This window comes from Penicillium pulvis, assembly GCF_028828015.1.
Source record: "Penicillium pulvis strain IBT 33274 chromosome Unknown contig_12_segment0_segment0, whole genome shotgun sequence".
In the NCBI taxonomy this organism is placed as follows: Eukaryota; Fungi; Ascomycota; class Eurotiomycetes; order Eurotiales; family Aspergillaceae; genus Penicillium; species Penicillium pulvis.
The window spans coordinates 155,378-176,464 of NW_026643072.1; the positions used below are offsets into that span (position 1 = coordinate 155,378).

The following is a 21,087-nucleotide window of genomic DNA, read 5'->3' on the forward strand; positions in this document are numbered from 1 at the left end:
TTTGACAATCTTTGCAAACACTTCAGGAGCGACCTTCATCAAGCTGAATCGATTCAGGAATGCGCGTTATACGGCAATCCTAGCAATGATTCTATCAAGAAGTGGTGAAGGGGAAATTAATGACTCTTGGAAGTGTGATGTCGGCCCGTTATGTTGGTCACGTGAGAGAATGTTGACCATCGAATCATCATCAATTGTCAATGATCTTTGTATAGAACGTAGAAAGAATGTCACTTAGGTATTCTTTTGAAGTCAAAAATCAAAAAGACAGATAAGTCTCTAAGCATAGAGTTATTTTGAGAAACTCTGGTAATTACAGAATAATGATTTTAAAGATACAAGTTACAATTATATTTACATATATGTCTCTTGAAACCTTGCAAGCCAGAACCTATATCATATCAATTTTCTGTGCGCAGATTACTCGTCCCGGAAGCCCATTCTAGTCCAGTTCTCCAAAACCTTCTTCTGGAGCTCCTCGGGGTATGAGTTCTTGAAGTCTGCAGCGACCCAATCCTGACCAGTCGTATATTCAGACGGCATGAGTGCATCTGAGACTACCTTACCACCCATAGTGGGTGATCCATTGCCATGGGACATGTACGGGATAAGTGGGAAGCCTCGTACATCCTCGAAGAATGTCTCATCAAAGTTGGGGCGGCAGCGGGTAGAGAAGGCCCACATGACATCTTTGCCGTTGTAGACATCAATGTCATCACCTACCAGAACCAGACGATGGATGGTGTACCCGGCCTTGTGGTTGAAGACCACATCTCCAACCTTCTTGGAGAACTCCTTTGAATTGGTCTTCATCTCCCGAAGGCGAGCAGTGTCTACCTTAAGAGCAACCCAGGTGACCTGGGATTCAAATGGCGCGAATGCATCGGTAACAGGGAGACCCCTCTTCTGGCAAACTTTACGAATCTCTGCAGCAGCCAAGGCGCCAATCATGGTATGCTGGATATGTGTCAGTGATAGCAGTAGCAATGGGTGACAAATAGAACTCACAGTCTCATCAGTTAGCCTACCACAGGATGACATAGGTAGGATAGGATCATCACGATAGGTAATGCGGTCCACCTTGTACATCGGCCATAAGTGAGTGTCACCAGGGAAAACGTATCCATGCATTTCTCCGAAAGGTCCCTCCGGTCCCTTGTCAGTGATTGACAAGGTGCCTTCGAAGACAATTTCGGAAGTAGCGGGCACATAAAGGTTATTGGTGTCGCACTTAACCAGTTCTAGGGCGGATCCGGTCATGGCACCGACATAACCAGCCTCTGTGACACCATCTGGAATTGGCATGCTGGATGCCATGATCGCGGCAGGAGGAACACCGAAAGCCAGAGCCCAAGGCACGTCCCGGCCTTCCTTCTTCCACATTTGGTGGATCTGCCAAATGTGTTGCGGCTCGATAACCAGACCGGTCAGATGCTTGTCATCTGAGACCATAGCGCGGGCAATTGACCAATTGGTCCACGACCCATCGGGGGACTGGACGATGTGCATTCCGTAGGTCTGAATGTATTTGCCTCCATCAGCAAGGTGAATTTGAGGGGCGGGAAGTTTGGTTAAGTCAATCTGACTCTCCTCCAAATAGTTCTCCTTGCAGGGACCAGTGGGGACGATTTGAGGCGGAATTGGAGGCATTTCGCTGGCGGACAGCATTTTGTCGAGGATATCCTTCATCGATGCGGTGGGTGGCAGAGCCAGGTGACGGGCAAGTCGGCCATAGCGCTCATTGGGGGATTTTCGGAGGGAGCCAGGGGCACCAAGAATACGGAACAGGCCATTCTGTGCCCCGATTACATTGTTGAAAAGGGGAGCCTTGTCGTCGGTCTCACAGACAAGACGGGTGATGGCAGCGGCTTCAAGATAGGGATCAACGGGATCGTTGATCTCGACCAAATCATTGTCAGCCTTGAGAGCCTCAACAAAAGATCGGAAGCAGAGGTGAGGTTCGTTGGCAACCATTCTGAAAAGCTGAAGGTGAATTTTGGGAGATGTAGAAGTATGTAGATGCCGATGTGGACTGGTGACAGACTACAGTTTAACTAGGAAGGTCAGGAAGACCATCAATTATATACCTCAGGATGTTTCGGTCCGGCAACATCGGATCGGGTCACTTCTGCTAACTTCAGGCGCAAAGCTTTGCTGCAAAATCCAAGTCCCTATTTCTTAGTATGCCGCAGCTTCGGGTCTCGCATCGTTGAGCGTGACCCAGTCATCCGAGCCTCCGAGTCTCCGAGCCTCCGAGACCCAAGTGCCATCCGCACTGTTGTAAGTTTGATACGGCAGTGATCTGCGCTTCCTCCGCTGGGTTTCAGAATCGCATATGCCGAGTGAAGACGAAATTATTGCCGATCATTGCGGTGCTACTACGCACTCAAATGACGCTTGTCGATCACACCAGCCCGGATTTTTGGGTGCGATGAAATACAAATAGAGGGGTAGGCTCCCTAGGCACCATCCACTCGAGCACATCAATCACACAACATGTTCTACCAACCAGGAATAACCGACCATAACCTGACCCATGATCCATTCAAGGTAAGAAAAAATGGACCAGGAAATTCTGGCAACAATGCTTACTATCGACATAGGCATGCGTTGTGCCTCGTCCGATCGGATGGATCTCCACCCAGAACAAGGACGGGCAGTCAAACTTAGCGCCGTATTCGCAATTCAACAACCTGACATTCGACCCCCCATATGTGATGTTCTCTTCCAACCAGAAGGTAGATGGTACACGAAAAGACACGGTAGTGAATGCCGAGCAAACCGGGCACTTTGTTTGGAACCTGGCAACCTGGGATTTGCGCAACGCAGTGAACATTTCGGCGGAACAGGTCCCGTACGGCGTGGATGAGTTTGAGCGAGCCAAGGTCACCAAAGAGCGAGCTACCTTGATGGATATTCCCATGGTTCAGGAGTCTCCAGTGAAGTTTGAATGTGAATATCACTCCACGGTCCGGTTGCCCGGTAATCCTCCCATGGGGACCGTGGACATCGTAATCGGCCGGGTGCTGGCAGTGCACATCAAAGACGAAGTTCTGACGGATGGGCTCCTGGATGTTCGAAAGACCAAACCGCTCGCCCGTTGTGGATACTACCAGTATACCGTCGTCCAGGAGACATTCGACATGGTGATTCCAGGCATGTCGGAGGACGTGCTGTACGGGCTGGAAGGCAACGCAAAAAGCAATCGAGAGGCCGAAGCACGAAATACGCAGTGAACATGATGGGAATACCCTGGCTTGCAGATTTGCGACAGTACCTGGTCCGCCCTCGGAAAGAAAGCATCTCATAGCCGAATCAGATGTTTTCGACAAAGCAATAGAATATAATGCCCTGTTGTTGATCAGTGCCGTATGAGATTGGGTCCAGTGTTGAAAACGCTGCCCCGCCTGTATCGCATCGGCTCTCCGAGTGCAATCTTTGGTCATGAGGTGCATGTACATCGTGTTCCATTTCTAAGGATTGTTGGGTAGAGACTCAGGTGCAACGTTTGTACACTCACCAGAGACTGTGGGCCAAAACTCAAGCATCTTGTATGCAATGCAACATACGGGTCAATGGCGCAGTGAGCACCAAGGTAAGGGGTAGAGTATCATTGATCATCCGTTTGATGCAAATGATATGACCTTGGCTACAACTTAGCTCTTGAGACCCTTGGATATGGTATGGTGAAATAAGTCAGGTGTGTGTCGCGTGGTTGGATATATCTGCAACCAAGGGTTTGTCCAAGCGATGGCTGGATATAGGCAGCTATCTGAGACTGGATATCCAATTAAGCAAATTGCCCGACATCTCTCAATTTGAATAGAACTTGAGGTGGTAGAAAGGATTCTTGTGGTGTTGAGAGTGGGAAAGTGACGGAACCAAAGTCGCGTCCTTTCCCAAGCATCAGAGCTGTATTCTCTTTCTCACTTACTCTTGCTCACTCCCTTAACACGTTCCCTTCTTCCTTGTCCCCTTCTCCATTCTTTCTTACCTTACTGTCCTGGCCGAGATCATGAAGCCCAGGGCACTGTCGCATGAACTGAGTGAGGGATATCCTGCTGAAGTTGTAGTTGACGAAGCGAGCATGAAGCCAGCTTCAGTCAGTCACAACCCATCAGCCTCTATTGTGGATAGCTCGCTGCAAAAGGAGTACCCCAACGAGGAGAATCTACGCACCCTTCATCGAGTCCCTGGAAAGATCTCATGGATCACCTACACAATTGCATTCGTGGAACTATGCGAGCGATTCTCGTATTATGGAACCACGGCCATCCGTGAGAGCCCAAGGACTGTGTGGTGACTCCCTGGTGTACCCTGAATTCTAACATTAATACAATCGTGAACTTCATCCAGCGACCTCTGCCTGCCCACGCCACTACCGGTGCGTTGGCGACTGGCACAAATTTCAATGAACATGTTCCCGGTGCTTTGGGCATGGGACAACGTACCTCAACCGCCCTGACTCTTTGTAAGTAATATAATCGAACCAGTAACATGAGAAGCTGGCTGATAGCAGAAGTTAGTTAATTCTGGTCTTATGTCATGCCCCTGGCAGGTGCCTATGTTGCGGATCAATACTGGGGTCGATACCGCATGATCTTTGCCTCTCTCGCAGTAGCACTTGTGGGACATGCGATTTTGGTCATCTCCGCCATCTCCCGTGTTATTGGAACCCCTAGAGGTGCTATCGCTTGTTCTTCAATTGGTCTGGTGGTCATGGGCATCGGAACTAGCGGATTCAAGTAAGAAATCTACATGAAGGATTTCACCCCCTACTAAACTCTGCAGATACAACATATCCCCACTCATTGCAGAGCAGTACCGTGAAGACAGGCCCTACATTCGGGGTTTGCCCAGTAGGAAGCGTATCATTGTTGGTTCAGCTGCCACGATCTCTCGGGTTTTCCTCTACTTCTACATGATGATCAACGTTGGCTCCCTTCTTGGTCAGATCGGCATGGTCTATGCAGAGCGCTATGTTGGCTTCTGGCTATCATTCCTGCTCTCATCATTTATGTTTTGTTTGTGTCCAACCGTGATGTTCCTTTGCCGAAACTATTACTATCGGGCTCCCCCAAGCGGCTCGGTCTACTCTCGAGCATTCCGTCTATGGCACTTAGCCATGAAAGGCCGATAGCCGCTCAATCCAATGAAGCTGTGAGTGTAACCCTTTAAATTCCCGTGAATTTTGACTGACATGACCAAGGCTGCAAAGCGGAACTACCTCTAGTGATTTCTAGGACAGCGTCAAGCTAGTCGGCTCGGCTCGGAAAAGCCTCGATGGATGACCTTTGACAATGCCTGGGTAGATGAGTTTCGGGGTGGATTTAAAGCGTGCGCGGTGTTCCTTTGGCATTAACTGTACTGTGAGGGACCCTTCTTTGCATTGACTCCTTAGGTTGCTAACCATATAACACTATCCTTAAGGCTGACATACAACCAAGCGATGAACAATCTTACATCTCAAGCGGCCACCTTGTCTTTGGGTGGGTACCAAATGATGTTATCGGTAACCTGAATCCCATCACCCAGATCATCCTGCTCCCCATCACGGACCGATTTTTCTATCCCGCTCGACGTCGCATGAGGTTCGACTTTACTTCTTGAAGCGCATCACGGCTGGCTTTTTTGTGGCGGGCTGCGCGATGATCTCAGCGACGGTGACTCAACATTGCATTTACAACGACGGACCGTATGGTAAGGATGTCAATCACTGCTTGGAGGTGGAAGGGAAGCATACCAATATTTCAGTTTGGGTGCAGACCGTACCCTACGTTCTGGGCGGTATTTCCGAGATCTTTGCCTCGGTTACGTCTCTTCAATACGCATTCACCAAAGCTCCGCATAATATGAGGTCGCTTGTTGCAGCCGTTTCACTGTTCATGACCGCCTTCTCCTCGGCATTGGGTCAGGCTCTGGTGGCACTCTCCGATGACCCGTTGTTGGAATGGAACCATGGCATCACTGCAATTCTGGCATTTGTAGGAGGGCTGGGATTCTGGTTTACTGATCGTCAAACTGACAGTGAGGAGGATGCACTGAACATGCTACCAGAAAGTCATTTTTCGGGCAAGGTGAAGGACGTGGAGGGGGCGAAATAGGATAAGCAGTTTGTGGGTATTGGGAGTTGGGATGGGACCAAGCATGTATTAAGTATGATATTGCAGACTTTAGCGTTCAAGGCGATGAATATTTATTTTTTATGAGAGAAGAATGCATTCATTGCTAGATGACGGCCCAAGGACACTTCATGCTTACGTGTGAAAGCAGAAAGACTCAATTTTACGAGACAAAGAATCTGAAATACACCGACTGGAACTCAAGACAACATGGAAACATATCACTGACCCCAAAATCAGACCTTCTGGTGTTTTATGGACTTGAGATCCTCATTGCCTTCACGCTTCCTCTTATTGTCAGTCTTCTCACTCACGGGCATCAGATGAACGCCATTTGCAGGCACAGCAGCCTCAATGGTCTCAATATCAAATCGCATTAGCATACAGCGACCGTAGTGTGCAACGGTGCAGATTTGCGAAATCCGGCGAGTGCCCCGCTTAAAGGCTCCCAACAAGATCCATGACGCCACAGCACCAATCTTGGTCCCAAGGATTCCTTTGTATTCTGGGGTGTTGTATTCCCATGCAACCAGTTGGTCGCTTGGCCACTCAATTCCCGTGTCCTCATAAAGGCAATCATCATAAAGGTGACGTTTAACAAATCTTTTAGTCTCCTTGTGGATCACGTCACAGAAAATGATGTGTTTCAAGGTGTCGATGGGAAATGCCGACTGATAAGCGGCCTGCGCCATCTGCGATGCTTGGGGTCCAGCTTCAGGCCCCGCACCAGGTCGTCGAAACATGTTTTCGATAAAGATGATGCCCGGCGCGATGTTCCCTTCCCAGCAGTGGAGGTGCCATAGTTTCGAATCTCGCACTGGCTTTGCAACCGGGTCAACCTTCAGTCGCTCGAATCGTTTCCATGTCTCGGTTGGAGGGGCCTTGATTCCCATGACTTCTTCCGTTACCGATCTACTCTCGGCTGGAAAATACTGTGCATCACCCCAGGTGTCTTCGAATCCGTCATCGAGGTCCTCCACCTGAAATGTAGATGGCTCAATAGGGCATTTTTGCTCTGACTTGGACGGTGCGTTCTCAATCCAGTACTGTCGCTGAGAGCCACGAGACTCGAATTCACCGTACCATGGATCTGTAGTTGCAGACTGTTCTGCTACCATATTGTAGAAATGTTTGTTCAGGTAAGGTCTTTCGCGGGGAAGATTCCTGTGATAGAGTTGTTATCTTGATATCGATCGAGTGCTTTACACTGAAGCATGAGTATGGACGACCGCAAACATTCGAACCTATCGCAGTATTTAACTAGATTTCCCTGTATATTACATTGCAGAGGTTAGCGAGGTGCTAAGTTTAGATGATCATAATAGAACAATGGATTTGGACGTTTCGAGGCTTCTGTCACCAAATTTAGAGCAGAGAAATGATCAAGATGAGTCGAACGATCTCGGTTGGGATTAATTCAGCCACTTTCCAAGGTTGTTCATCATCTATCAAAGAAGTCATACTTGTCGAAACAAAGAAGTCCATGTACCAAAATATCAATTTCGATCTATTTCCGTTAGGCTTCTTTGTCATGCCATGTCCCATCCTCGTAGTAAAAGTTGTGCCCATGAAACTAATATCCTGATCACTTGCAATACTTTGGCTCCATACCCCGTGCTGAGAGGCTTTTTGGAGTTGATTTACAAGGAATAAAGTAGAGATTACAAAGTATCAATTCGCTGTTCATAACCTCGGGTGTTTCCTCGGCTTTCTCTCGTAAAGGCAATGCTGGAACCTCTAGTACTGTGAAGGCTAACTTGCAATGTAACATCAAGATCCGCTGAATCCTTCCGATGTTCGAATGTATCCCCCGCATTGAACGCCTCGGCCCACTTGGAATGAAGATCTCTTTCCCCTCTCTTGACTAGAGCACTTTCTTTTTCCCTTTTCTTAGTTAACAATATTGCTTATTCAAACATCCGAAAGTAGGTATTTGAATATGGTTCTGGTGTTCTTGATGGGGGGATCCGTGACGTACTGCCGAGCCGCAGAGATCGAGGCTCCAGGGTTTCAGGGACCAACTCCACATGTACAGCCTCGCGACAGCCTTGCAGGATGGGCAGAATGCGACCCTGGGGCTATAGGAGGGAAGTTCAAAGCCCCCACAGCCTCGCCCCTGCATATGGCTTTTTGGGGGCGGAGATCCTCTTGGCATAACACGATCTTGAATGGCGTTTCTGAATGTTGAGACCCTGAGAGATTTGGCGGTTATTGACACATTGACACGACAGGACTGCCAGGTCTATATCTTGATAAACCAAGTCCTTGAAACAATGGCACTGAGTCAAACTGAAAGATTTGCGTTCTTGAGACGTTCGTTCAGGTACAAACGTCATAGTACAGATTTACTAAAGATAGCAGGACAACGGACTTTCACCGGTCTGCATGAACCAGTGCCCGTCCAATCAGTCTGGCTTCCTCGGCACTGCCATCTAAACCCCTTCAGTTCCGACTGGCTCTACACAGTCTATGTGACACACGTTTTGCTGATCTCTGCCGATCCCAATGCATTGTGAAATCTATGACTCGATATGATGGGGTCCGTGGTATAGCAAGCCTGGGCGCGAGGCTTCAAGAGAGCCGAGCAATGGACCTCGAAACATTATAAATATGTTGCTTCATCCCGGTGGTATTGTTCTATCATCACATCTTTCACAGCTCCAATCATCCTATAATTGGCTCTACATCATTCCCCTTGACCTCGTTCGACATTCACAATGCAGGGCATCTCCATCTTCTTCCTCGCTGCTTTCGCCGCTTTGAGCAGCGCCGCTGCTATCAGCGGTGAACACCTGACGGAGCGCTCTTGCGCCGGTTGTAAGTGGAACTCATTTTATATGAAGATGTAGGCTAACTTGATCTCAGTCGGTCAATTTTGCAGCGTCGACTCTGACTGCTGTAGCGGTCTCAACTGCTTTGAATCGACTCACTGCTACCCGGTTTCATAAGCTTTCTTTCGCAAATCTGCGCAGTAAAGCATTTGAGCAGTGTGGCAATATGCGGTATCTGGCAATGTTGAGCCTCGTGAGAGTTTTCCCTGTATTTAGCCATATTAGCTTCATTCGGTCCAATCCAAATATCACAATATCTCTCCAAGGTTCATTGGGAAATGGTCGTATTAAACTTTCAGTCAACTGTCATCTGAGTATATTCTTAGTTCCAAAGGTGTCGAATTGACACATTGGAATGTGGCGGAAATACTCAATTCCGAGTGCATAACTGTACAGTATAAGTGTCGTTGCTTTTGATTGGATCTGAAAGCAAACCTGATCGCCTGAATGCCAGTCCACATACCAGTGGAACCAGTTCAAGTCCCGAGGCTCGCACATTCTTCAACCACGGACTGGTATGTACGGGCTGTTATCAGACTGACTTTGAACTTGTGCGCTTTGCTTCAAATTCCGAACAAACGGGGGTTCTGTTCACCAGGCTCTACAGCGTTGTTCAGCGATCGCTGCTCTTCCTTCTAATTTGGGTATTTTTCGAGTCTAGACCTGATAGCCGCCAGGGTCAACCTTCAGTGGAACATGAGTAACACAGGCCATGGGGGTGAAGAGCTCGACATGGCAGAAAACCCTGGGGTTAGACTCTTTGCGTCTGGTGGCGACTTGAAAGATCCAAACAGCAAATGCACTCGATGACTGTGATTTAGTATATCAACGGTCTAGATGCGGCCAAGTGGGGCAACCTCATACTTCTCCCGAATCGACGGAAACGGCAACCCACCAAACAACCGATTTCAGTATGCGTTCATTTCAACCGTGAACAGTGATCATGGAAGCTATATATCAGCTTGCTTGCCAGCTAAGTACTGCTTCAATCTCCAAGCAAAAGAACCTATTTCCAAATCATCAATATCAATTATCATTATGCAGATCACTACCGCGACCGCTCTCGTCTTCTCCCTCCTCTCCTCCACCGGCCTGGCCGCTCCAAAGGGACCTCCAGCATACACCGCTACCATTCAACTCGCCAATGATCAGTCCGGCGCCAATGCCAATGCTGTTATCCCCGTTGATGGCGTGAAGCGTCCTGTCCAAGAGCTCTGGGGACACACTTCCCTTGCTCAACATGGCCTTGTCTTTGCATCCAGTGCCCAGCTCACTGTCATCGAAAAGACCACCGTCTGCACATTCACCGAAGAGCTACACCACCTGACTGCATCTCTAAATGCTGAGGATACCTATATTACCTTGGGCAAGCCGGTCGTTGATTTGTGCTCTGCCTACGTTGTTTGTGAATGTGAGGGCATGTAGATATGCCCTGTCACGATGAGCACCTGGGTGCTATGCATTTTGGGAGACCATGGGACGGAGTATTATTTTTGCGCTGTCAATGATTGTTGAAATATTAAATACGTTCTAAGTATTCCAGTGTCGAGACTGGATTTAGTGAACAAAGTAATCCGGTATACGGGAGATGTTTTTATCTTGCATGGGGGAATTTGGTTTTTTTTTTTTTGGCTGCTCGTCATGTGCTCACAGGATGTGATGTTATAATAATGGCTACGCTATGCGTCAGTAGCTCATCATCTATCAGGTATAAATTCAAAAGAGGTGGGTGCGCTACCAAGCATTCCCTACGATGGATAATTTAATTGGAACATATGCAATTACACAATTCATATTACAGGACCCAATTTAATCCTAGCTCATTATAATCCAATCATAACAAAAGCAGAATATAGTGGCTTAACGCCAAGAAGCACCGCGCCATTGCAGCAGCATCGTGGGGATCACACTAACACCCACCATCAATGCCACGGCAATTCCGGCACCAGTGTTCCAGCCAAGATTAACATACATATTCGGGAACCTATGAAGCATGTTAGTATGTCACTGGCCATAGTCATATTCAGAGAAGGTTCTTACCAGAAAGGTCCAATGAAGCCCCAGATCTGTCGCACAAAGGTGATGAACACTCCTACACTGGCCGCATCGGCACGGTAGCAGTCAACGGCGTAGGTAATGTTGATAGTGGTGACAACTTGGTTACCAGCAGCAGCGATAGCAGCACCCACAAGGGGAGTGATGTTCCACTTGTTACCCGCCTTGCCCATCTGGACGGAGAACACAACAACACCGCAGATGGTCAGAGCGTGACCAATGTAGCTCAGCCACAGACGGTACTCGTTGGGAGGCCGCTCACCCTTAGACTTCTGTCGGATGAGCATCCAGCGATCGGAAATCAGACCACCGATCTGTTCACCGATCACGGATCCGAGAATGACTGCCAGGAACTGCAGACCGACCTGTTGGGTGTTGAAGCCGAATTGCTCGGGCATGATCTGGGGGATCTCAATGGTGAGCATGATGCTACCCCAGAGGAAGATCATGGCATATGCGGCGGCGGGGATGAGGACCCGGGGCTTGGAGAAGTAGCTCAGGGGTTGGATGAAGTCCCAGAAGCGCAGAGGGGTAGGATCGATGCGGCGGAACTTGAAGAGACTGCCCTTCATGGTGGTCACCTGCTTAGGGGCACCCTCCTCGCGGATGTAGAGGGACTCGGGGCCGAGGAAGAAGTAGAGGATGAACTGGACACCGTTGACCTGGTCTGGATTAGTATAGGTAGGGTAGGTAGGAGGGGAGAAGTAAACGTACAATGGTGAGAACCCAGAAGATCCAGCGGTAGGAGACACGCAGGGCCAAGAAGCCGAACAGGAAGGGAGCAACGGGAACACCGATAGTCACCATGAGAGTCCAAACACCCATGCAGCGGGCACGATCCTGCTTGAAGTAGGTCTCGGCGACAACGGCACTTCCGATGGCAGCCGCTGGACTGATGAAGAAAGCAGTGATGGCACGACACAGACCCATTGTCGCGTACGAGTGACTGTTTGCGCAACCGATATTTCCAATCATAGCACAGAACAGCGAGATCAGGAAGATAGGACGACGACCGAAGCGGTTGCTCAGGGGGCGCCAGAACAAAGGCGCACCACCAAGAACGGCGATAAACAGCGACACCAGATAACTGGTCCGCTGCATGCTGACACCCAGATCGGCAGAGATATTGGTAAAGGCGGATTGAATCGACGAAGCGGTAAACAGACCGATCATGGCGTGGAACACGACGAAACCCAGGTTGACGTTTTTCTTATCTTCATGTCAGCACGGGTGCACCTAGATATTGGACTCAGGAAGCCTCACCCTCCAACGCGGCCAATTGTATGGATCGGCATCGTTCATATCAGGAATTGGGTCGAGATCGAGGGTACCATGACGCGCCAATAGATACTGGCGATGTTCCTCAGACAGATGGGCGACGCGATCCTCGACATAGAAAGCCTCCGTCTTGCCAGACTCCATGGCACTAGGGCTCGGAGCCGCGCCTTCCACGTGCTGAGAATTGCTATCGATCTTTCCCATCTTCTCCATTGTTGATGGTGTTAGGGGATGTAGGGGGTGTAGAAAGGGAAACGGTAAGGACCAGCCTGAGGGAAATTGGGGGAGGTGGTCAGACCGGAGTACTTATAGGGAATCCCTGCCAGTGTATCCCGTCTTCCAATTTCTCCATTTTCTCCATTTTCTCCGCGTGCACAGCTAGGGTGTCCGGGGGCGGGGACGGACACAGATCCACCCCCAGACCAGAGCCAAAATGACAGTGGATCGCGTTCCAGATTTGACGCGTATATAGCATCTGATTGGTGGAGCGGATATGATCTTAACCCGGTGGTGGGGATGATTGTGGGGTGTGGAGATGAATCCCAAGTTTGAAAGAGGATGCAAGCCAATGAAAGAACAGAGAAAGAATAGATTGGCGAGAATCCGGGGGTATAGGATGCTAGCCCCAGAATATTAAGTTGAATGCGAACAAAAGATCTCGCCTTTTCCCCGGAAATACGACCACCAAAGCAAGAAATGCATCCAAGTCATGACTAGAACATGATAAGCTTGTTGCCACTTGGCGCCAAACGTGGCGTTGAGCCACGTTATTCTCGCTTAGTTGCAAGTATGACTCCTACTGTATGGCTCACGTGGATCTGGGTCAAAGCTCCGTTGGGCCGTGAGCCTTGGGGGATAAATGAATTGGTCAACAAGCCTTTATTATCTCCCGCCAGTCTGATGCTCTCGCTTCACATTTCCCCCGGGATTGTGGGGACGGTCACCTTTCTCTTGGCATTACTCGGATATTTTTTTCTTATGTCGATACATTGGGAGATTGACCCCGAGAACTAAGTACGGTAACCCCTTTTCCTCCCACTGATCTAGCTGGAATTTGTGCAGTTCACTCCAATATCCCCCTCAATACCATCACAGACTATCTCCGGAGGACTTCCCGCGGGGCTCGTCAAATTGATCCGCGACAGGTGGATATTGGAACAGACCGCGTTGGGGGAACAGGTCAGATCCACCACTACCTTGCCTTCGGCCCCTGATGAGGTGCCCCAGACGTTGTCGAACACAATGTCCGTGATGTTCACTGCCGATGGGTACGCGGCACACTCGGTCGCATTCACATCAAAGTAGCATTGATCCAATACCACCGGTTTATCCGTGTTCTGGATCTGCACGTTGCGATACGTGATATTGCTGATGCGACCGTATCCTACGTCGGGACCGGCCCACGCCTTCAGGCGAGCTCCATTCTGTCTTGATCAGGACGGGTTTTGTGACAACAGATCGGCGAAGGAAAACTCACTTGTCCATTCAACAGGGTGATATTCTCGAGATAGGCATTCTCAATGAAATCCATCTCGCCCGAGTACTGCCCGATACTACCCATGCTGACTCCATGGGTGTTGTTACACCACATGTTCTGCACAAAGATGTTGCTCGTGTTGGGTTTGGGCGAGAAACAGTCATCTCCGACGTCGATCCGGGTATTGGTGACACTGAGTCCGTCCACGACGTAGGAATCAAAGCCGTCGGTGTTCGCCGCGTCGACCTATCCAGTGTTAGACCAGCACAGACTCATCCCCAGACTGGGTCCCATACCGAAGCATTGGTCGAATACGCATGGATATACACATCATCAAAGGAAATGTCGTTGGTGCGAACGAAAAAGTTCGTCCAGCAAGGCGAATTCAGCTGTGTGATTCCTTCCACGCTGACTCGCGTGGCATTGTCGGTTAAGAACAAGATTGGCCGGTAGAAGGTGTTATCGGGATCCTATAGCAGGTCAGTACCTCGCCTCGAGACAGATACCAGGGGGTTCCTACCAGAATCTGGCTGCCCGAGAACTCATCGTACCATTTCTGGCCATTACCATTGAGAGTTCCCTGTCCGAAGATCTTGATGTCCTGACCGCCCCAGACCCAAAAGGTAATCGACTTCTGGAAAGAGTAGTAGAAGTTGTTCGCTTGCCAGTAGGTGATGTTGTCGGTAAACTGCACGTGTTAGGCCTGGTGACCCAGATGTGTGCTCTAGTCAATACATACCTTGATCTCTCCTTCCAGTTGAACCTCAATATCATTCAAAAAGCTCAGATCCAATTTCTTTCCAATCACGTAAGTCTTGCCTTTCTCCAGCAATAAGCGGCCTCCATGATTGGCTTGCTTGATACCCCAGAGAAAATCGCTGGACACGTCATCGTTGTCACTCTTCGACGAACGAATAGTCACGGTCCGACGGTCCGGATATTTTTGATGAAACGCGCCAACATTCCTTAGTTCCGACTTGTCATTGGCAGCAATGATCTGTGCCCCTGAGATCACGTGGGAAGCCAGACCGCTCGCAGCGGTCACAAAGAGTCCAGCCAGAGCTAAGAGCTTCATCGTGGGATCAATTGAATCGATGTGGCAAGACTTGACTGATGGCTATCTCGAAGAGATTTATACCTTTTTTCTCCAGCATTTCGAGATGTTTTCCCGCCAACCTAGAGATACGCGGGGTTGACAAGATTTCTCCGCCTGTAGAAATCTCCAGAGACAAACTTTTCTATTGGCATTGATCAACAGGGACATGGCCAAGCTCTGCACTGTATTGTGTGCCCTGTGAGTCGGTTTAGTGGATATTCTCTCCGCATTTGCCAAGTGAAGAGCGTGGGGGAGTGGGGAACTAGGTACTTTAGCTCTTCACACGTTGGGTATTGTTCGGGACACATTCTACCGTCTTGTCTGCAAGGATTTCTCCACCAATCAACCCAAGATCAGCAAGGATCTAGTCTTTCCGGTTTTACTCGGAGAAACCTCGCTGTTATACTTCTATTCACTAGACCGTCGGCGCCAGTTACTAACGTACATGCCGAGTGTTTATGACTTCTGGTTCCATGGCTATCCAGTACTATATCCAAACATTCACAGCTTCTTCGCCGCAAGCACCAGACCAGTGATACAGCTGATGTTACCGGACCACCAAGTCACCGAGCGAAGGTAACTGAGCGATTTCTTCTCAATGTATGTATAACACAGACTATACGCGATCCGAGACAAGGTATACCACACACCGATCGTGTTGATGGTCTCGCTGGGAACACCAGCATAAGCTGCCGTCAAAACTGTGTCATGTCAGAGTCGAATTCAAGTATTGCTCGATGGTAAACCCACTCGCAGCAACAAACAGACTGTACCCCTCAACGGCGTTGGCATGCGCCGCCTCTCGACGCTTCAATTTGTTTAGCGTCCGTCGATCAAGCTTGCCAGCCTTGACAGCAGCTTCACCAAATGTGGCCAGATTCTCGCGTGGGGCAACATTGTTGTCGATACCATAATAAATCTTGGTCAAGCGCGTACTCATGAGCGCATACGCAAGAGCCCAGTTGGCCAACAGCAGGGTCGCGGCGTGATTGGGGACCTGCTCGCCGGGAGCGGCGCGCAGACCAATTGTTGTAAGAATAGAACTGAGAATATTAACGACATGACTGTGCAGAAATCTTAGTCACTTACGACATTATTGACAGGGTGAAAGGTTCTGGATTGGGAATTGTTGTTGGGATTGGGCTTTTGGGGCCGAGTGATCGCCGACCGGCACATGTTCTTCAGGGGCCGAGGAGTGGGATCATAATGGATCTTTGCTACCGATCCGATTGTGGGCATGCTCGATTATTCAGAAATGTTGGCTAGATCTTGGAAAACTGATCAAATGTTTATGGGAAAGAGCCGGGTTCCTAGTGAAAACACTCGACGCAACTAAACCACATGCCATTCCTGTTCAACCTCACGCAGAGACCCTTTCGTGGAAGACCGCGACGATTCCGCATAATCCTCCTGCTCCCGGGAGCGTAACATGATCGTATCTGGCTCGTCGTGTTCGTCGGAATCCATAGTCAAGTTGCGAGAAAACCGATTGTTTAATATAACGGAGTGCACGCGGCGATCCACTACACTATTGTTCGGGATTGGTTCGTTTTCGGAGAGAAGCATGACTTCAACTGGATGATCTCGAATGGCAGGGACTTGCAGCCACTTGTAAATGCCGTTTAGGACTGGGATCGAGAGTCCATGAACCACAATGGAGAAAAAGACCAGCCAATAAACCACTGGACAGTGGACATGTTAGAGCGACCTAGCGACCAAGGATAAATGGGCAGTACTAACCAGGAATCATGGCGGCTGTCAACCGGTTGATTTCGCTATCGCTCTGCTCAGGATCAGGGAGCAGTCGACGTGCATATTCCACATAGCAGATGGCTCCCACACCTACTAGGTTAGTGGCTAGCCACGCAGCGAAGAGGGCCATAGTGAACGTACCAATTGGTGCAAAATAGCCCATAAAAAACGCCTCTTTCCACGAGTGGCAGATCTTTGGCATAAAACGATAGCCAAGCATGATGGCCGGGATACGGCGAAACAGCAATAGTAAAATCCCCAGAGTAATGAGGCGCGAGATCGTGATACCCGTTACCTGGGGCAGGTGCATTTGGTCCCAAGGCATGCTGATCCCGATGAAAATGAAGGTGCCAAAGTTCAAAATCACCTCGATGGCCGAGTTGAAGGAATCATGTCGCGCCTCGACTTCGGCGTGGTAAAGGCCGTCCCAGTTCAATGCACATCCGGCGATAAAGCAGGCCAGAGTCTCGTCGGATCCAAAGCACCCACAGGTGCCCACAATGAATAACTAGCGATGTTAGTATCTTGGTATCATGTTGAACTAGACGACTTACCCCGATTGCCACTGGGAATATGAAAAAACTCTCTCTATCGATCCATCGCCTGCGGCCATGAGCTGTTGTCCATGATCCTATTGTGGGGCGCTCACCTTTTCGACGCCAAGTTCAAGCCCTTGCGTCCCACGAATCCCACCAACAACCCATATCCCGAGCCCATGATTATCATGTATAGCACGCCCTCGACAGCCCAGTGTGCCAATGCACGACCAGCATCGCCCCCTAATCGCCCCGTGTCTGTTGCTCCTATCCAGTCACGTTTCGTCGTGCCACTCTGCGGTACGTCGGCATAGCGTAGAATAGAAATAGAGAGTAATAAGAACGGAAAGCCAAAGCCATCATTTCCGCCAGCCTCGGCGGAGATAAACTCTCGCAGGTGGCGTCGAACATACTTGTCGGCAAAGGGCCCTTTGGCAATGGCCTGAGAAAGAATGGGATCAATGCAGATGACACATGATCCAATGATCAAAGATGTGAGCTTTGATCGTTAGCAACCATACCTCTGGGGGGCGACAAGCAGACAACGTACAAAGGATAAATGTGGAATCATCAACAAAATACAAGCTGATGTTGCCAGCCACTGTAATGCCATCAGCGGCAGAAGGCAAATGGTGAGCTCGACCAGTTTTTGCCTCAGATATTGTTTCGGCAACTCATATCCGACTTTGACCATCTGTATGCCAATGACCAGTCGCGTCAAGGCCTGATCGATCAGCAACGGGTATCTAAAGTGCCTAGATGGGATCACTCACGTAGGCAATCTGACCTTCCTCAACATGACCACCCCATCGTCTCGCATCGATCAAGTTGGCGCAAACGGGACCTAGAATGACCCCGATCACGAATGATGGCACTGCAATGCAAAAGTAAATTTCTTGCAATTGACGGATATTGCGAGTTGGTGGACTCACAAGCTTCACCCAGGTACCATCTCTGCTTTAACTTGAGGGAAAGTACGGCGAAAACCAGTAAATATATTCCTGATGAGCCAATTGTTAGATCCATTCATCTCCTCATGAGGCTAGGCTTACCTGAGAATGTCAGAATCACATTAAAGTTGCTAATATCGAGGATCGGATGAAGCATCCTTTGAGAAAAAAAAAATCACGACGTGAGCAAAATCATCCAGGCTCAAGGGTCAGTTTCGGTTGGTAGCCTGGGCGTAAAACCTTCATGAGGGATCAATGACAGATATGATACGTAGCGTGAGATGATTGCAGATACCGTGTGGAATGCGCCCTTCATTAGAACCGGTATAGGTGTTGATTGCATCCCTGTCAAGGGACGTGACGTGTCATAGATAACGAACCACGACATTTGAAGGATCTCCATCGACTGACGTATTGAGCAACAAGGTAGCTGATGAGAATGAGACATTTACCTGTAGGGTTCATTATCCAATGGTGTTGATTGTGACAATCTCCACCTCCAGCCGTACATAACTCCAGGGCGGTTGATGTAGATGTGAAATATGGACGTGCATATTCCCTCAATAATTGCACTGATGAGGCTTAGCCAATGTCTCCCCCTTGCCCAGGGAGATCGACCCGCATGATCGACATTAAAAATGTTTACGATCCAGGGATAGGAGTGATTCTTTTTCTATTCTTCTCGATCGCAAAGACTTGGCGCAGCACAAATACTTTCTAGAAAAGCTTGGCTCCGTAGATATGAATTAAAGTTAAAGAGGTTAGAGGTTAGAGGTTAGAGCTTGAACTGTATAGTATATGCAGTCAACATCGTCTTGGAATCATTGTGAGCAACGAACAGGTTCAATTAAAATAATTTCAAGGCCGATCGTGCACGAGTTCATACTCTCGAAGAAATGCCTCATATTGACTACAGCAGATTACCCTAGCTTGTATGAGTGATTTTCCCTTGGCTCGGAGATCGGGTTCTGCGGACTACTACTTCTAGAACCCCTGAGGCCCATGGAATATTTATATAAGAGAACTGTATTCCTGTCCCATTCGATATATCATCAGACTATTCTTCACAATGGACTCAATGCCGTTCAAGCGACTTTCTCGGGGATGCACCAATGTCTATGGCTCTCGGTTCGCATCCGAACATATGCCTGCCGATGAACTTCCCTACGATGAAATGCCCAAAGAGACTGCCTATCGTATGATCAAGGATGATCTGGTTCTTGATGGAAATCCTATGTTAAAGTAAGCATGTCTGGATAGGTTCCAGGATGACAACTAACCTGCATAGTCTCGCGAGCTTTGTCACAACGTATATGGTAGGTCTTTCTCCAAGTCTACTACTTGGATCTATTTGAACTAAACCCTTGTAGGAAGACGAAGCCGAGAAGCTGATGCTCGAATCCTCGAACAAAAATGTCATTGATCATGAAGAGTACCCCAAATCCGTCGAAATCGAACAACGCTGTCTGAAAATGCTCGCCAACCTGTTTCATTCCCCGAAACAAGATGGCGAGTCCACGGCAATTGGTACCGCGTGTATCGGCTCATCCGAAGCGATCATGCTAGCCACCCTCGCCATGAAGAAACGGTGGAAAAACCAACGGGAAGCAGAAGGGAAAGCTACCTCTAAGCCCAATATTATCATGAGCACGGGGGTGCAAGTCTGCTGGGAGAAGGCAGCACGATATTTCGAGATCGATGAGAAACTGGTCCCATGCACAGAGACGAGATACGTGATCGATCCAGCCCAGGCGGTCGAGCTGGTGGATGAGAATACCATTGGTATCTGCGCTATTCTGGGAACGACGTACACGGGGCAGTATGAAGATGTCAAAGGTATCAATGACGCCCTGGTTGCGAAGGGACTCAGCATCCCGATTCATGTGGATGCTGCCAGTGGTGGGTTTGTCGCTCCGTTTGTGAACCCAGATCTGGTGTGGGACTTCCAACTGCCCAACGTCGTGTCCATCAATGTTTCCGGCCATAAATATGGACTGGTGAGCAAGACCGGAACCCTTGGACTCGTACTGGATTCTGACAGTGTTTAGGTGTATCCCGGTATCGGATGGGCTCTCTGGCGATCACCCGAATACCTTCCGAAGGAACTCATCTTCAATATCAACTATCTTGGAGCGGATCAGCTGAATTTCACACTGAACTTCTCCAAGCCCGCCTCGCACATCATTGCCCAGTATTACCAGATGATCCGTCTCGGTCGACGTGGATACCAGGCCATCATGACCAACCTCACCAACACAGCCGATTATTTTACCGAGCAGCTCAAAAGGATGGGCTTCACGATCATGAGCGATGGCGCTGGAAATGGTTTACCCGTCGTCGCATTCCGTCTCGGTTCTACTCAAAATATCCTCTTCGATGAGTTTTCTCTGGCGCATAAGCTCCGGGAACGGGGCTGGATTGTTCCTGCTTACACCATGGCGGCAGATTGTGAGAAAATGAGCATGATGCGAGTTGTGTTGCGGGAAGACTTTACGCAGAGTCGATGTGATAGTCTTGTTCATGATATCCAGGCTGCATTGAAAGCGTTGGTGGATCAGGAGGTCCGTAGTATTCAGCGGTATCAGGCGTGAGTGCTCCCGTCCAGCTCTGAGTTTTGGTTCTTGTATGAGATCATGCTAACCTTATATAGGTTTCTTCCAACCCAAAGTAATGCCAGGAAACAGTGTGTGGAAAGCACCTGTGTGGAGGTTGACTTGGAACTAGAGATGTTGAAGGTTTAATGTACGATTGCATCGAGTCGGCTACGGATTGCTTCTTTTCGCGTTCTAGATTACATATAAACGGGTGTTCTTTAGAGAAAACTATTCAGATTTCATTTCCAGTTCCCATACCCGTTATGCTTCTTCTTCCTCAATAGGGATGGCATCCTTTGTTGCCAGTGTAGCGTCGTACTTGGGCTCTTTAGTTCCAGTTTGGTCATTTGTTAAAGAGTACTTGAATCGACACCGACCTTGGCTTTGAGTACGATA

General features: G+C 49.0%; 11 protein-coding genes across 11 annotated transcripts; 5 read left to right on the forward strand and 6 right to left on the reverse strand.

Moving 5' to 3' along the window:
- Positions 1-420: 420 nt before the first annotated feature.
- On the reverse strand, positions 421-1,974 carry N7503_001293 (UbiD family decarboxylase; the record flags this gene model as incomplete). The annotated part of the gene is made up of 2 exons (XM_057060840.1): positions 421-957; positions 1,009-1,974. 2 exons carry the CDS (start codon positions 1,972-1,974, stop codon positions 421-423), a joined length of 1,503 nt encoding a protein of 500 aa, XP_056924802.1.
- Positions 1,975-2,496: 522 nt separating this feature from the next.
- Positions 2,497-3,236, forward strand: N7503_001294 (flavin reductase family protein; the record flags this gene model as incomplete). Its single annotated transcript, XM_057060841.1, has 2 exons — positions 2,497-2,550; positions 2,604-3,236. 2 exons carry the CDS (start codon positions 2,497-2,499, stop codon positions 3,234-3,236), a joined length of 687 nt encoding a protein of 228 aa, XP_056924803.1.
- A 779-nt stretch (positions 3,237-4,015) lies between these two features.
- Positions 4,016-6,104, forward strand: N7503_001295 (uncharacterized protein; the record flags this gene model as incomplete). The annotated part of the gene is made up of 5 exons (XM_057060842.1): positions 4,016-4,294; positions 4,357-4,471; positions 4,559-4,745; positions 4,792-5,024; positions 5,536-6,104. The coding sequence occupies 5 exons, from the start codon at positions 4,016-4,018 to the stop codon at positions 6,102-6,104; spliced, it is 1,383 nt and encodes a 460-aa protein (XP_056924804.1).
- Positions 6,105-6,358: 254 nt separating this feature from the next.
- Positions 6,359-7,240, reverse strand: N7503_001296 (uncharacterized protein; the record flags this gene model as incomplete). The annotated part of the gene is made up of 1 exon (XM_057060843.1): positions 6,359-7,240. The coding sequence occupies one exon, from the start codon at positions 7,238-7,240 to the stop codon at positions 6,359-6,361; it is 882 nt and encodes a 293-aa protein (XP_056924805.1).
- A 1,599-nt stretch (positions 7,241-8,839) lies between these two features.
- Positions 8,840-9,070, forward strand: N7503_001297 (uncharacterized protein; the record flags this gene model as incomplete). The annotated part of the gene is made up of 2 exons (XM_057060844.1): positions 8,840-8,939; positions 8,988-9,070. The coding sequence occupies 2 exons, from the start codon at positions 8,840-8,842 to the stop codon at positions 9,068-9,070; spliced, it is 183 nt and encodes a 60-aa protein (XP_056924806.1).
- A 921-nt stretch (positions 9,071-9,991) lies between these two features.
- N7503_001298 (uncharacterized protein) lies at positions 9,992-10,378 on the forward strand (the record flags this gene model as incomplete). Its single annotated transcript, XM_057060845.1, has 1 exon — positions 9,992-10,378. One exon carries the CDS (start codon positions 9,992-9,994, stop codon positions 10,376-10,378), a length of 387 nt encoding a protein of 128 aa, XP_056924807.1.
- A 435-nt stretch (positions 10,379-10,813) lies between these two features.
- On the reverse strand, positions 10,814-12,499 carry N7503_001299 (uncharacterized protein; the record flags this gene model as incomplete). The annotated part of the gene is made up of 4 exons (XM_057060846.1): positions 10,814-10,937; positions 10,994-11,670; positions 11,723-12,217; positions 12,272-12,499. The coding sequence occupies 4 exons, from the start codon at positions 12,497-12,499 to the stop codon at positions 10,814-10,816; spliced, it is 1,524 nt and encodes a 507-aa protein (XP_056924808.1).
- An 830-nt stretch (positions 12,500-13,329) lies between these two features.
- On the reverse strand, positions 13,330-14,838 carry pgxB (uncharacterized protein; the record flags this gene model as incomplete). Its single annotated transcript, XM_057060847.1, has 5 exons — positions 13,330-13,710; positions 13,764-14,009; positions 14,060-14,233; positions 14,284-14,451; positions 14,503-14,838. 5 exons carry the CDS (start codon positions 14,836-14,838, stop codon positions 13,330-13,332), a joined length of 1,305 nt encoding a protein of 434 aa, XP_056924809.1.
- A 522-nt stretch (positions 14,839-15,360) lies between these two features.
- Positions 15,361-15,953, reverse strand: N7503_001301 (MAPEG family protein; the record flags this gene model as incomplete). Its single annotated transcript, XM_057060848.1, has 3 exons — positions 15,361-15,560; positions 15,610-15,902; positions 15,949-15,953. 3 exons carry the CDS (start codon positions 15,951-15,953, stop codon positions 15,361-15,363), a joined length of 498 nt encoding a protein of 165 aa, XP_056924810.1.
- A 238-nt stretch (positions 15,954-16,191) lies between these two features.
- N7503_001302 (putative plasma membrane antiporter) lies at positions 16,192-18,254 on the reverse strand (the record flags this gene model as incomplete). Its single annotated transcript, XM_057060849.1, has 7 exons — positions 16,192-16,541; positions 16,600-17,119; positions 17,166-17,214; positions 17,261-17,646; positions 17,921-18,021; positions 18,080-18,148; positions 18,200-18,254. 7 exons carry the CDS (start codon positions 18,252-18,254, stop codon positions 16,192-16,194), a joined length of 1,530 nt encoding a protein of 509 aa, XP_056924811.1.
- Positions 18,255-19,166: 912 nt separating this feature from the next.
- Positions 19,167-20,838, forward strand: N7503_001303 (uncharacterized protein; the record flags this gene model as incomplete). Its single annotated transcript, XM_057060850.1, has 5 exons — positions 19,167-19,339; positions 19,386-19,413; positions 19,468-20,094; positions 20,146-20,684; positions 20,748-20,838. The coding sequence occupies 5 exons, from the start codon at positions 19,167-19,169 to the stop codon at positions 20,836-20,838; spliced, it is 1,458 nt and encodes a 485-aa protein (XP_056924812.1).
- Positions 20,839-21,087: the final 249 nt, after the last annotated feature.